Source organism: Diadema antillarum, unplaced genomic scaffold, assembly GCF_040938485.1.
Source record: "Diadema antillarum isolate AM-2024a unplaced genomic scaffold, OU_Dant_1.0 seq00000574_RagTag, whole genome shotgun sequence".
In the NCBI taxonomy this organism is placed as follows: Eukaryota; Metazoa; Echinodermata; class Echinoidea; order Diadematoida; family Diadematidae; genus Diadema; species Diadema antillarum.
The window spans coordinates 465558-480126 of record NW_027271510.1 but is presented as its reverse complement, the minus strand read 5'-3'; the positions used below and the strand labels follow the sequence as shown (position 1 = coordinate 480126).

The 14569-nt window shown below is 40.1% G+C and overlaps 1 protein-coding gene across 1 annotated transcript in view; it reads right to left on the bottom strand.

The window, feature by feature from the left end:
• Window positions 1–1043: 1043 nt before the first annotated feature.
• The window catches only part of LOC139735388 (uncharacterized), a 67563-nt gene continuing 54037 nt past the window's right edge, over window positions 1044–14569 (bottom strand). The window contains exons 10-11 of the mRNA XM_071646137.1: window positions 7248–7345; window positions 1044–3677 (exon numbers count right to left, since the gene is read on the bottom strand). Coding sequence (XP_071502238.1) covers window positions 1243–3677; window positions 7248–7345 — 2533 coding nt within the window. The 3' untranslated portion in view covers window positions 1044–1242. The remainder of the gene's footprint in view (window positions 3678–7247; window positions 7346–14569) is intronic.

The window sequence follows — 14569 nt, the reverse complement described above, 5'->3', positions numbered from 1 at the left end:
GCACCATCTTATACAAATGCCAGATAAATATACCAATAATTTAAAACAGGAAAAGTGCATACGTATGTTATTCCATTTCCACTTCCATAGAAATGTTAAAAACAATAAAAATATGTGTAAGCATAAGTTCCTTAAAGGAGAATTCCACAACAGTTTAAACGCTTGTCTGAAAAGAAAGAGTATAATTTCATAAGCGATACAGTGAAAATTTAATCAAAATCAAATAAAGAATCTGATAGTGAAATGTTTATATTGTGAAGCTTGGCTAACTTTTGCAAAACAGTTCTGAAACTATTGGTATAAGTATAATGAGCTGAGGATGTCACCACTTCACAATTTTCCACTGATCTAACAAAAAATAGATTATTTCTGCCATAAAAATGTGAAGCATAATGTTATTCCTGGCTGATTGACTACTATATAATAAGTCAGACACACAATTGAGACTGGGACATAATTGTGTTTGGAAAAAAAAAAGTAGAACTGAAAATCACAAGAGTTTGTGGGCACACTACACTTGTATATACTGTAAAAGTGGATATTTTCGTGTGACTAATTTTTCGCGCTTGGCCGGGTCGGAAGAGTTTCGCGTGTTTTGAATTCCGCGGAATCAAGACATCACGCACAGGCACGTATGACAAGCAAAAATATTCGCAAGCTTTTATTTTCGCGCTAGCTTCTGGTTGCGCGAAATGCGCGAAAATTTCAACACCGCGAAAATTTCCATGTTTACAGAGACTCCAACTCTCCCGTTTTCGACGGGAGATCTCCCGCCGAAAACCCATTTTTGCAAAATCTCCCGTTCTCCCGTTTGAGATTTAATTTCTCCCGCCCTGGCTCAATGTCTCCCGTTGGAAAGGATTTCTTACTTATTGCTATCGTATGTTGCAAAAATAAGCCTTAGATAGCACCAGAGAGCATCTATAACCCTAGGAACTTCGCGCTTCACACACATAAACTTGGGTCTCCCGTTTGCTACGGGTTTCAGATGGGAGAAACTCCAGATCAGAAGGTGCTTGGGGTTGGAGTCTCTGTGTTTACAGTATGCAAAGTGTGAGATGCTGACATCATCAACTCACTCATCTGTATATTCATACTGACAGTTTAAGAACTGTTTTGTGAAAATCAGCGAAACTGTATAATTTTTAAGATCGAAATTTCACCATTATGATTACTCTTTCTTTTCAGACTAACTTTTTACTGGTCTGTACTACCCCTCTGAAATTATCACTTGCTTTAGAGCTACCGTGCTGACTGCTCTAACAATATAGAGCTCGCCAACTCAAGATTCCAGTCCAGCGATCTAAGGAGGTTCTCACAGTGTTCCCTGGAGGCACTGCCCAGCTGGAACATTTGTTCCGTCTTGAGGTCCCTCACCGCCTTGGTGACGTCCCACTGGTTGCCGATGAGAGCGTTACGGCACTCCTCCGATGTGACACCGTGCACCTCCTTTTGCACCAGCCGGACCTTCTCCGCGGCGGTGGCCGGCGTCTCCGAGGCCATCAGGTCCAGGTCGGACCCCTTCCTGCTGCAGGACTTGCAGGGACCGGACTTGGGAGTGGGGCGGTGGGGCGAGGAGGATGCAGATGATGGCACCCCAGATGAGTGTGTCGGTGCCGGTGTCATGGCACTGGGCCTTGGGGAGGAGGAACTCTCTGGTAAGATGGGCTTCAGGTTGGACAAGTCAAACGTCTGCATGAGATCGCCGTTGCTGGTACCCGCTTTGGGACCACTCTTGCTGAAGTAGTTGCCCTCCATGCCCCGACTGCTGCCGCCCGGCCCGGTCATGAAATAGTCCGGATTGGTGACTTGCGTGGGATTCCTCGCGAATGGCTTTGAGTGGGATGTGTGATTTAACGGAGCGGTCTTACTAGCAGACACGGAGGCATTGGCGAGCAGGTCGGGGGAAGGATGGAGGGGCTGCGTTGCTGGCTTGGCTGGGAGAAGGAAGTAGTGCGTGTGACTTACTTGGACGCCATCCTTCATTATTGGCAGTATGACTGATCGCCCCGTCGATTGATGCATAGAGAGTTTCGAGTCTGATGACTGCGAGTCTGGGGGAAGCACATCTTCGCCGAGGGCTTTCCTAGGTGGGAGAGGGGGCACTCCATCCCTCTTACTTCCATCGGAAAAGGGCGAGGTCTTTCTTCCTGCCCCACCCTGTAAACTGCTCATATTATTGCTGCTGCTATTCCCTGCCTTGTCCTTACGTGGAAAGCACATCATGAGGAAGTTGTCCTCTTGACTGGCGTTGGACTCCTGAGAACCCTGACGCTGCAGGTTCCGCCGCTGGCCTTCCAGAAGTCTGGCGGTGTCCCACTCCGAATATTGACTTTGATTGACCGATGACACGGTCTGTATCGCAGCGTACTTGTCCCTGCTGCTCCCTTCCACTTTCTGCGCAATTTCCATGGCAACATTTTTGCTACCATGCAGTCCGTTTGCTGCATAAGGTCTGTTCACAGAGCTTGCAGTTCTTGTGGGTTTCTTTGACTTTGGAGGAGGAATAGTAATGGTCCCGTGGGCACCAGAAGGCGGGCTGGTGGGTTTTGCCTTCTCTGTTGCTTTAGGGGGCTCTTGTACGGGCGCCGGTTTTTGTTTCAAGGGGTCAAAGCAATCAAGACTCGGCGATGACGAAAGGGGAACTTTGACTGGCTCCATAGGTTTAGCAGTAGGGTAGTTTGGCATGGGTCTTAAGTACATTCCAGAGATTGCACTCGGTAAGGGGCCAGCGGGAGTTGCGTGAGATGGTGCAGAGCTGACTGGGTGCACAGGTCTGGTCGCGACCCCAGAAGAAGCGATAGCGGCAGGCGGCTGCTCCTGCTCGTTTGGAACCTCATCATAAAACCTGCTTGGAAGAGTTTCAATTGCTGAAGTTTTGGCTTTAGTCATGGGCATTTCTCTCTTGACTGGAGAATCGTCATGGAAATTGACCCATTTTCCCTTCACGAGTCCTGCTGCCGTAGCGTCATCCTCGGGAGGCTCTAGTTCATTTGGCACAGCATCATAGAAATTCTTTGGTGGTTGTGGGTTTTGAGATGCGGGATCATTTGCGGGCCTACTGGATGAGGCGAAGGGGTTTGCCCTTGTCCTCGACATTGATGCGCTGGCTCCTGATGCTTTCACCTTATTGACCGATGCATACAGATCTGAAGTCTCTAAAGCTGAATGCATCATTTGCTGATTTCTTTGATAGCCATCCAGGATAGCTTGTTGGTTAGAATAAAACGACTTGGCAGGTGGCTGGGGCTGATCATCAAATTGTCCCACTTTGGCTTTAGGCTGCACCTTCAGATCCTCGTAAGGAACGTCATCATAGCGACTGAGTTCTGGAGCTGCTGCATTCAGCTGAACATGGTTTGCCGTGATCGGTTTGTCGAGCAGAGAGGAGGTTTCGACTGAGTCCGAGTCAAAGCTACTGTCTGTGCTGTCCAGGAAATCATCAGAGAGGTCAATCAGGACGCCCGTTTGCGAGCCGGAGTCTTCCGACTTCGTCGACGAGGCTCCCTGAACGTAAAACACAGATTCTCCAGTCCTGATGGAGAAGTTTTCCGTTTCCTCTTCTGCGACAGCCGAACCTTGCTGCGCCGCCTTCGCACGCAGCTGCCTCTTCAGAGATGAGTTGCGTGAGGAGCTTTCGCTGCTCTCTTTCCTGCTCTGAGAATCCTTGCTGCTCCCTGTACATGGGGAAAAACATGTAAAATGTAAAGTTCAACAGTAACGTGACTTTGCCTTCCTCTTTTGAAGCATAAATACCTTTCATTTTTACAGTAATTTGCATAACTTCATACTGTCCTGCATAAGTACTGTATACGCTATATATTTCGCGGGGGTTTTATTTTCGCGAATTTCGCGAGTCGGGAGCTATTCGCGAAATTAACAACACGCGAAAATATTACCTTCCAAAATGAATCCCTTGCCTTGATGATACGAACATTTCAGTACTAGTATACCATGTAACGGCTTACCGAACAGACCATACTGGCTAAGCTTGTTTACGCACGTCCACGTCTACTTACAAATACTGTAGAGAGCCAATCCATTATCGCAAGGGGACCACTCGTCAGAAATCTAGCGCGATGGACTTAACCACTTCAAAAATGTTGAATTCTAACTTACTAGTTCGCAGAGTTTGGCAAGTCTTTTTCATGCAGTGTATAACTAGTATCATTCTTATTTGCTAGTAAGTTGAAAATTCACACTTTCTTTGCCACTTCATATTTTCTCTGGTCCCCCAATCGCGAATTTAACCACTCGCTAAAATGTGTGACAGCGACAATTCGCGAAAATTTATGTACGCGAAAATTATGGCGTATACAGTACACCCCCACTTTTGAAGCATAAATACCTTTCAGTTTTACAGTAATTTGCATAACTTCATACTGTCCTGCATAAGTACACAATCTTTTTTAATGTCTTTTGGACAAATTTGCTCAAATCATTGGCAACTTTTCTCTCTGTACAGAGCCAGATACAATTATTTTTTTTGTCTAGATTTCCATGAAAACTGCACTCTGCAACAAGACAATACGGCTTAAGGACATTTTACACAATAAGACTTGACAAAGCTTAGAATGTCACCACTTTACCATTAAGCCCCCCCCCCCCAAAAAAAAGCCACAAAAACAGAAAACCCTGAGCTACAATGTATAGATGATTTAGTAGAGTAGCTCTCCTTCATAAAACATATCTGAAGCTTCTTGAGCAACCAAATCAAGGTATCCATATGGATGGCCAGAATACACATATCACATGGCAGGTCTCACTGTATGTGGCTGGAAATGATTTCTCAACATCAGCATGGCACCTCAACCTTTCAGATTTTAAGAGCCAAACACTCAATACCTACAATTTTGAAATTAATTAATTAATTAATCTATTAAAAATTAATTAATTAATTTGAAATTAATTTGTGTCCGCATGGTGAAAAAGTTATTGGAATGTACTGTATACGTACGCCATATATTCAGCGAGACTAATTTTTCGCAAATTGGGACTTCCTGATAATTTTATGAGTGGTTAAATTTGCAATTGTGATGTACAGTACTGAACAGAGAAATGTGTTGTATGCTTGCATGCCACATTCATGTCAGGAACATACATTGTAGTTGACATTTTTGCGTGCTTTTAAATTCATGAATAGCACCTGACTCCCAAACATCGCAAAAATAACTAGAAATGTCGCTATGGCGACTGATGCCTCCGCCATAATGCATGATTCTCCCAGTAGGTGTATAGTACAATGTCTTCACAATGTGTGATGACAGTTTCACATAACTGGCAAAATATCGAAATGACAGGTTTGTCAGAAATATCTTGAATGTTTACTTTCTATGAACTGGGTTTGCTATAATTGTCTATTAAAGAGTGCAGGTACACAAATTTGGGGAATTGAAAATTTTTACTTGACTTCTGACTGACCTTATTATAAGTTTATGCATTAAGTATAATTTTCAAGGTATGAAGAAAGAGAGTAATTACAGTACAACAACAACAACAACAACAACAAAAATTATCTTTTTTTCATTTAAACCTGACCTTTGACCCTTAACCTTTGACCTTTGACCTTCTGCCTGGAAATTTCCAAGAGAATCTCCATTAAGTAATACATGTACATATATATTCAATTTTAAAACTAATAATGCAATCATCGCATAAACTAGTATATGAGGGAAATAGTAACATTTTGAGGAGTTGACCTTGACCTTTGACCCCCTGACTATTGACCCATGACCCCTACATTCCCTAGATAATCCCTGCCAGTCAGTACATGCATATGTACCAAGTTCCATGAAGATACATTGAACCATTTGCGAGAAAAGTGATATTGCAACATTTTCACCTAACCTTTGACCTTTTGACCTTTGACCTTATGACATGAAACTCTCTCTGGAGAATCTCTACACAGTAGTACATGTCTACACTAAGTTTCAAGAAAATAAATGCGGACATTGCATACATATGGGGGAAATAGCAATATTTTTAGCATTTGACCTTGACCTTTTGACCTTTGACCTCTTGCCAATGTCACTAAAATCTACTCAACTAATTGTCCCATTATACATCATCCTTGGACCAAGTTTGGTGAAAGCTGCTTCATCCAGTTTTGAGTTATCACGTAAACAGATGAATTTTAGGATTTGACCTTGACCTTTGACCTTTGACTTCTGTCCGATTTCACTGAAAAACTAATCAAGTAATTGTCCCATCATACATCATCCTCCAACAAAGTTTGGTGAAATTTGCTCCATCCAGTCTTGAGTTATCGCGTAAACGGATACAATTTCATGATTTGACCTTGACCTTTGACCTTTGACCTTCAGCCGATTTCACCCAAAATCTAATCAAATCATTGCCTCATCATACTTCATACTTGAATCAAGTTTGGTAAAATTCCAGTAAATATTACTCAAGTTATCGCGTAAACGAAAGCGGACGGACGTACGTACGGACGTACGGACGGACGGACGGACGGACAACCCGAAAACATAATGCCTCCGGCACCACTTCGTGGCGGAGGCATAAAAACCTTGCAAAGTATTTGCAGTATACGGTATTTATCAGTGAGGGGTTAATGCTACACGTAGTACCAATCTCATACTGATCTCTACTGACACTGTCATGACAATAATCCATCACAATACAGAACATACATGTCTGACGAGTAAAATACCTGCTACACTGTAACATGAAACTTAAATGATGGTGTACTGCAATAAAAAGAAAAGACTTTATGTCAAGGATTGAAATACTTTTTCCTCTGCAATGATTAATCAATTCACCAACAGAGTTGTAGTACTTGCTGCACAAGTCCTTTTAATCTGTGTATACATGTACACTGTTATCTTGTGTTTCTCTCAGCTATAAAAGATGGCAGTCTAGTAATTAAATGTATTCTACATTTGATGTGAGGACCTACAAAGCTGATATGCTCCTGATAGATATATCGTCGCTGGGGCGACAAGACCTCGTATCTGAAATTTTGGTGAAAATGACTTTTTGGAATGGTCAGATATAAGTTTAATGATGTCCTGTCCAAATCCTAGCTGTCTTATCCCAAAAATAGAGACACCACAGCATGTCAAAGGAAAGGCTCTCCCATTTGATGCAGTGCTTCGGCTGCCATGTTTTGTTTTGTTTTTGCTCTCTGTTGATGTTTTGTAGATACGAGGTCTTGTCGCCCAGCGACGATATGTTTTGCAATCTCAGACAGAGTGAGGGAAGGTGATGTGTGACATCCAACTCACGCTTCATTCGGCTCGAAAGAATTAGCGACGGCTTTGAGCTTATGATGTCATCTTCGTTGGTCCAAGCATCCTGAGGCTTCATCGGAATTAAGTAAGTCCTAAGCATTGAGGAGAGAGGAGAAAGAAGGTACAGCATTTTTTTTTTCTAAATCTTTTTATCCATATCACTTGAAATTAAAGGGACTGTACAGTACCGGTACTGGTTGAGGTGGGGATTCAGGTTTATAAAATTCCTAAAGTGAGATAATGAGAAACCTCTTATGAAATATGAAAGAGCATGTAATGCTAAGAAGGATTCAACATTTATTTGATAAAAATTGGTTTTCAAATGGCCGAGATATCCAAAAAAGTGATAATAATAAAAGGCGACGGGCCACGCCTTTTATTAGGATCTCTTTGTTTCACCTTGTTTTTGGATATCTCAGCCATTTCAAAACCGATTTTCATCAAATAAACTTTTGTTACCCCTTAGAATTGCATGCTCTTTGACATCTCATACTATAGAGTGGTTTCTGAATAATTATCTCGCAAAATGTTAAAAGCTATAATCCTCACCTCAAACCAGGGTACCATTTCATGAAAGTTGTTAGCGCTGACAAGTTGTTAGTCTCTGACAATCACCATAGTAACAGTCAGTAACCAGAGCTTCTCAGCCAATCAAAACCAAGGATTTTACTGAAATTGCCAGAGACTGACACCTTGTTAGCGCTGACAAACTTGATGAAACACCCCCAGAACTCCACACACCCTTTAAATGCTATGATAACTGCTGTTTGTGTTCCCTTCCTGGTCACTACACTTGATATTGTGACTTCCTTTTCAAATTTTCTTAAATAATGATGGACACTTTGATGAATATCTTAATTGACATATTCAACATATCAGGGTATTCCATAATGAAGCACTGAACTATTGAAAGAATAAATGTACTGTTGAAACATGCAAAAGAGTTAAGAAAGTCTCGACACACTTTGTTTCCTCACAAGCACGGTTTCCATTATCAAAGACTTTAATGGGAAAGTGGGAGGGTAGATGGTAATGGTAATGGTTTATTAGGAAAATTCATTTGCAGCCATGGAGATGGTTGAATTGCAGAATTTGTACATTGTGAGTTGACTCCCCAATCAGGAGAACTCTGAGAGGCAAAGATGGGAAAAGGGTGCTGCATCTTCACTTTGAATACACAGATATCAAAGTCACACAGAATTGAGGAATTCAAGCAGCATGGAAAAGGTTTGCCCTTTCTTTACTTCAGCAGAAAAGATATACCCCCATTTCAGACGGGAGAAAAATCTCTCTTGTAATCATGATTGTAATTTCTATTCATAGAAAATTGTGATTGTAATCCAGATGTCTCTTGCGTCTGAAAGCAAATTATTGTAATCCCAATTCTAGAAGCGTGGTTTGCCAATCAAGGTACGGAGGTGTTGTCAAATCTTGTTTTACTTCATCAGTGGTGTACACTTCCCGTCTCAAAGGCCTGCCCTCCAAAACATGATTGAGCAGGACCTTATAGCTCGAACGGGCTCGACCCTACATTTACTTCGACCCACAGACTGTGCAAAATGTATTTAATGCAACCTGCCTGCACTGCACGAGCTAGAATAAGATGTGCTTTGCGAGTTTGATTGACAGATCCGGAAGCTTGTGCCTCCAAAGCGCAAATCAAGATTACAATTCCTATTTATAACATGATTACAAGAGAGATTTTTGCAATGTCTCAAAGAGCTTTTTTAGTTTTTACACTGAGCATGTGAATATTCTGTATATACTCAAATCAAGATTAAAATCATGATAAATACAGAGGATTATAAGACAGATATTCACTGAGCATGTGAACGTTCTGTTGGAAACTCAAATCAAAATTGAAATCATGATTCATACAGAGGATATACAAAAGATGTTTCCATCGTCTGAAAGAGCTCAAACTCTCTATTCCCTTTCCTATTTACCTGTTGGGGACGGGCTGATTTTACTACAACACACAATTCCCATATATACACTTGCCCGAGTATACTCGGGACTCGTCCTCAACAGGTTAATGATGATAAAGGTATGAAAATAAATGCTGACAAGGGATTAATCTATTAGGTTGTGAGTACATTGTATATCATGGAACCATTTGATTTCACTCCACTTTGGAAAATTTCCTTTATTTTCTCTTTAATAATCCTCTGCCCTGCCACTCACCCCCCCCCCAAAAAAAAAAAAAAAAAAATATGGCACACCAATTAAGTGTAATATAATGTTGATAATAATAAAAGTGAACCATAACAATTACAATTATAATAATAATCATCATCAGTATGATAACGAAAATAATAAAAATAGTATATCACTGTAGAAATCCCAACCCCCCCTAAAAAGACGAGAAAAAGTAAAAAAAAGGAATTTTGATGCACACATACATTGTAGCAAAAGCATTTTGGGACATAGTATTTGCACTATTACTAATGCAACCCCGATATAAAAAACTTTAGACAACTGCTATTTTTAGGAAACCTGGAGCTCTACCATCTGGCTTTGGCACAAAACTTTGGAAGCCCAAAAAAGGACAATGGCTGTCCTGTCTAGTTTATAAATAAATAAATCTTGGGCATTTCATTGTTTATTTTGCATACTGCGACTAACATACAGTCTGTTAAAACATAGCAAACTTCTTGCCTGTGTTTGAGCGATACTTTACATACAGATATCCAAGTTTTGTTACCCTAAATGATGTACTATTCAGTCAAAACAGCTCAAGTATTCCTCAAGTATCTATGAGGGCTTTCTCTGGCATTACTCTAGCCTGTAGGTGGCATATCAATGGACAGCAGAGTATTGATACATTGGCTCTGTCTGACAAGTGGACAAGTACATGTGGTAAGAAGGAAGTCAACTGCAACTTTCCATATCATTTATTTATGAGCAAGTCTGTTTTTTTTTTCGTTTTTTTTTGTCCACTGTAAGTGGTCATGATTGCTTAAGCATTATTCAAATATCATCACTGTCTGTGTCAAGAGAAATTTCCATTGTCTAATTTCATATGGCTGCAACTTGAAGCTTCACTATTTTGCTGGCCTGAGGTTGAGACTAACCAAATTGACCCTAATCAGGCCGGGCTTTTTTGGCTGTTCTGTGGCTGGGGCAGGGTAGAATCAACCCCCCTCCCCCCAAGATCTCGGCTGTCGATCGCGCAATTGCCATGAAAATTGGCAGTCCACATATACATTACTTGTGGAAATTTTCATTTTCATTTTCAAATTATATCTTATATCAATTAATAATGCTAATATTTGTATATTATGCATGCAATCACATATTTTGCTCTAAATCAGAAATACAGCTCCTAATATAGAATCCGAATTTTTGGTGATAGTATTCTTTGTAGCATTCCTAACAATAGACTTTGTTCACAAAATCATGTTTTTGAGCCACTATATTTGTTCTGAAAAGCACGTATAAAAGGTCATGCAGCATCATAACAGTATGCCTGATTTTCACGATAATGGTGTCATAAGATGTGCGAGACTTGAAAGTAAAAAGTTAGTGAGCGGTGTGGTGAAAAAATTTTGCGCGGCAGAATAGTCGTGGAAAATGTTGAAGGGGGTTGATCCAATCCACCGGCTGTTTTATGGTTAATGGAACTTTACCCCTGATAAAGTGTAGTTACCATGTTCTCATGTTCAGTAGAACACATTCAGTTACGTCTGAGGAAAATCAGGCAATCTGTTCATAATTAACAAATGTGTACAGTTTAGGTGCAGCAGTTACTAGATAAGGAGGTTAAAGAACAGTTTATGATATCCTAGTAGTGAAACGATATAAACAAAACATGGACATTTCCACCATTGTTTTCATTTGTCTAGCATTATGAGCGTGTACTTGACTCACCTCCTTCAGAAGGCAGGGGGTATGATATTACCTTACATATAATACAATGTACATTGTATGTGAGGGAGTGTGTACTTTTCATTGCAATAAAATGTTGTATAGCTGCTTTTACTTCCTTTATATTGTTCCATGTATTGTGACATTTCGTTGCTGTGAGAGCCTTCTTTTATCCAGTGATAACAGCACATGGACTTTGATATTGAAAACTTTGAAAATTCATTACTTTTGGACAGAATTCCTGAGTGGTTTCCTTGAACTTCAGTGATGTGTGTTATTCTACTTTTTCTGTTTTACTGAATCCACACACTATATAGGATGTTTGGGATTCATTCAAGGATATGGCAAAATGTACCTGGTTGATACCGTTTGCTGACTATTGTTAGTCACCTGGGGTGAACCACCAGGAGTCAGCATCATTTGACCGTTTTCTCTGCTAGAGGTAATTTCCATCTAATACAAAGTAAGGTCCACTTTCCATACAGTACTGCACATTTTTCACCTCTCTGAGAGAGCAATGTCCGTTCAACTTGAAGAATTTTGTAAAATATATAACTATATTCATTGCATTTGACATTTTCATAATCCCTCAATTCAGATCAGCAAATAACAAATGATAGTAATGGACAAAGTGGCCAATCATATGGCAGTGTTAGCGAGCCAAAGGATCATATCAATACAGGATTCAGTGCAGTACAAGATTTCTATCCTCATTACCACAGATGCAAGACAATGGTTTGCATTCTGCGTGTCAAATAACCCAATAACTTCCTGGTAAGCTTTGTATTATGCTCTCTGGTTCAGAAGTTTCCACCAACGCGGAAGCAATTGCATTTTTTTTTTAAATAAATAGGAAACAAAACTGATGTTGATCAGTTGAGAGTCATAAAACAATGACATATGAGGATGTGGTAAAATGGCAACTGCTCAATCACAATTTGGTGTCCTGTCAAAATATTTGACACAAATTTCACTTGTGCAGGGCTGGGTTTATCTGGAACTATTAAAGATTACACTTGTTAAAATACACCAATAGATGAAAAAAGACAGTCAAAACTGCAATGACTTCCTGGTATACACTCTCTGTTTTAAAGGTTTCCATCAACAAGGAAACAATTGCATATACTATATTTATCTATTTATTTATTTTTTAACAAATAGGAAACAAAACTGATGTTGATCAGTTGAGAGTCATAAAACAATGACAAGAGTATGTGGTAAATGGCAACTGCTCAATCACAATTTGGTGTCCTGTCAAAATATTTGACACAAATTTCACTTGTGCATGTTTGGGTTTATCTGGAACTAAGATTACACTTGTTAAAATACACCAATAGATGAAAAAAGACAGTCAAAACTGCAATGACTTCCTGGTATATACTCTCTGTTTTAAAGGTTTCCATCAACAAGGAAACAATTGCATATACAGTGGAAACTCAATATAACGAGATGGTCGGGACCGAGTCGTTTTCCTCGTTATAGCCGATATCTCGTTATATCAGTAGGCATAAAAGAAAGCATAACATAAAGACATTAATTTGCACATGTGGGACTACCGATCATCTTTCAATCAATACTGATAACTTGATAATGAGTGTGAGGTAATTACTCACCTTTATGGGTAAGAAGATGTTTTTTCGCCAATGAAATCCGATATCAAGAATGTTTTTCTTATTAATTGTAGATGTTTGAATTTGTAATTTATAGCTTGCGATTGTGTGAAGATCGCCTGTGGATTGGTGTGTGGTTATGGTATGGGTGTGTTGTGTGTGGAAAGCTTGAATATAGTCTGCACAATGCTGTGTGTCTGTGTGTGTGACACATTCTGTATGTACATTATGACTGCGTGTGTGTGAAGATGGGGAATTCCCTACGTAGAAAGCCAATCACAGCATCAGATTGCCTCACACTTGCTAACCGTCATGATGATGTCATGCATACGGCCGTCCCACCACATTTTCTGCATGTATCACACACACACATTTCATATACACGTACAACATGCGGTGCTAGCTGTAGAGTGAACTGAAGAAAATATGTGTGTACAAGACAGTCTTTGGCGCATCGAGCTTTACAATCTCGGAACATGATAGCACAGGTTAAGCTTTACCTGAAGACATTTTGCTTTACCTCGCTATATCAGGTTTGATTTGCTATGTTTTTCTTTGTTTGGAAATCACAAAAATTATCTCGTTATAGCAGTTATTTCGTTATAGCCGATCTCGCTATAAGAGTAGCATTTCACATAGACTTGTGTGGAAGGAAATTTGGGACCGGAAAAATTTCCTCGTAATAACCGATATCTCGTTATAGCAGTGTTCGTTATACCGAGTTTCCCCTGTACTATATTTATCTATTTATTTATTTTTTAACAAATAGGAAACAAAACTGATGTTGATCAGTTGAGAGTCATAAAATGATGACAAGAGTATGTGGTAAATGGCAACTGCTCAATCACAATTTGGTGTCCCGTCAAAATATTTGACACAAGTTTCACTTGTGCATGTTTGGGTTATCTGTAACTATAAAGGTAACACTTGTAAAAATACACCAAAAGATGAAAAAAGAAAGTCAATACTGCAGAGATCTCCTACGTTGTAGTCACCTGTTGATATAATTCCTACGTTCTTTTCAAAGTGTTTCTTTAAATGCTTACAGCTGACAAAATCTATTCACCTGGAATTTCAGAAAATGCAGGAAACCAATGCTGTGTAGGACTTGCTTAGAATTATGTGACTCGCTACAACAAAAGGATCCAAAAGTCCGGGGAGGACAATTTTCTGAAAATGACATGACATCATTCCCTTACTTTTACACTCTAATTTCATATATAACACGACACATAAAAGTACTCGGTTGCGGAGATATTGATGATTTTATTACCACATGTCGAGTGGTTTAGGAAATCAGCGTTTTGAGAAAACCGCCCTAAAAGTTTTCCTTCCTTTCGTACCAGAGCAGAGCGGGCTCTGAAAACTTCGAACGAGCCATTAGTTTGACTCGACGCGGTACCGCGACAATCAATATACACGTATTGTACGAAACCATTATTGCATGATTACTAAGACATGAGAGCACTTTGGGGCGAGTAAGTTTCACAGTGTTAGTTATATGAAAGGTACTTTAACCTGAAACACAAACTAAGACAAGGAAACTCAGGGAAACTTTTGAGGTACCAAAACTTTACATCATCTTTAAGCCAATACCTCTGATACATGGCAAAATTCCTACAACATTCATGTATGTCAACGTTGACTTTCCAAAGCAATGGCTACAGACGAATCCGACTTCAGAGCACTGTAACTAGTGACGACCATAACTGGGGGGCTTCCAAAGAAGATCAGAAGCATTTTCAAAGGGTTATGCAATGAGCCAGGTGCGTTGCTATGTCAGTGCCAAAATTATCTTTTGTTAATAGGCATGCTTGAAGCCCCCCAGTTAGAAATTAC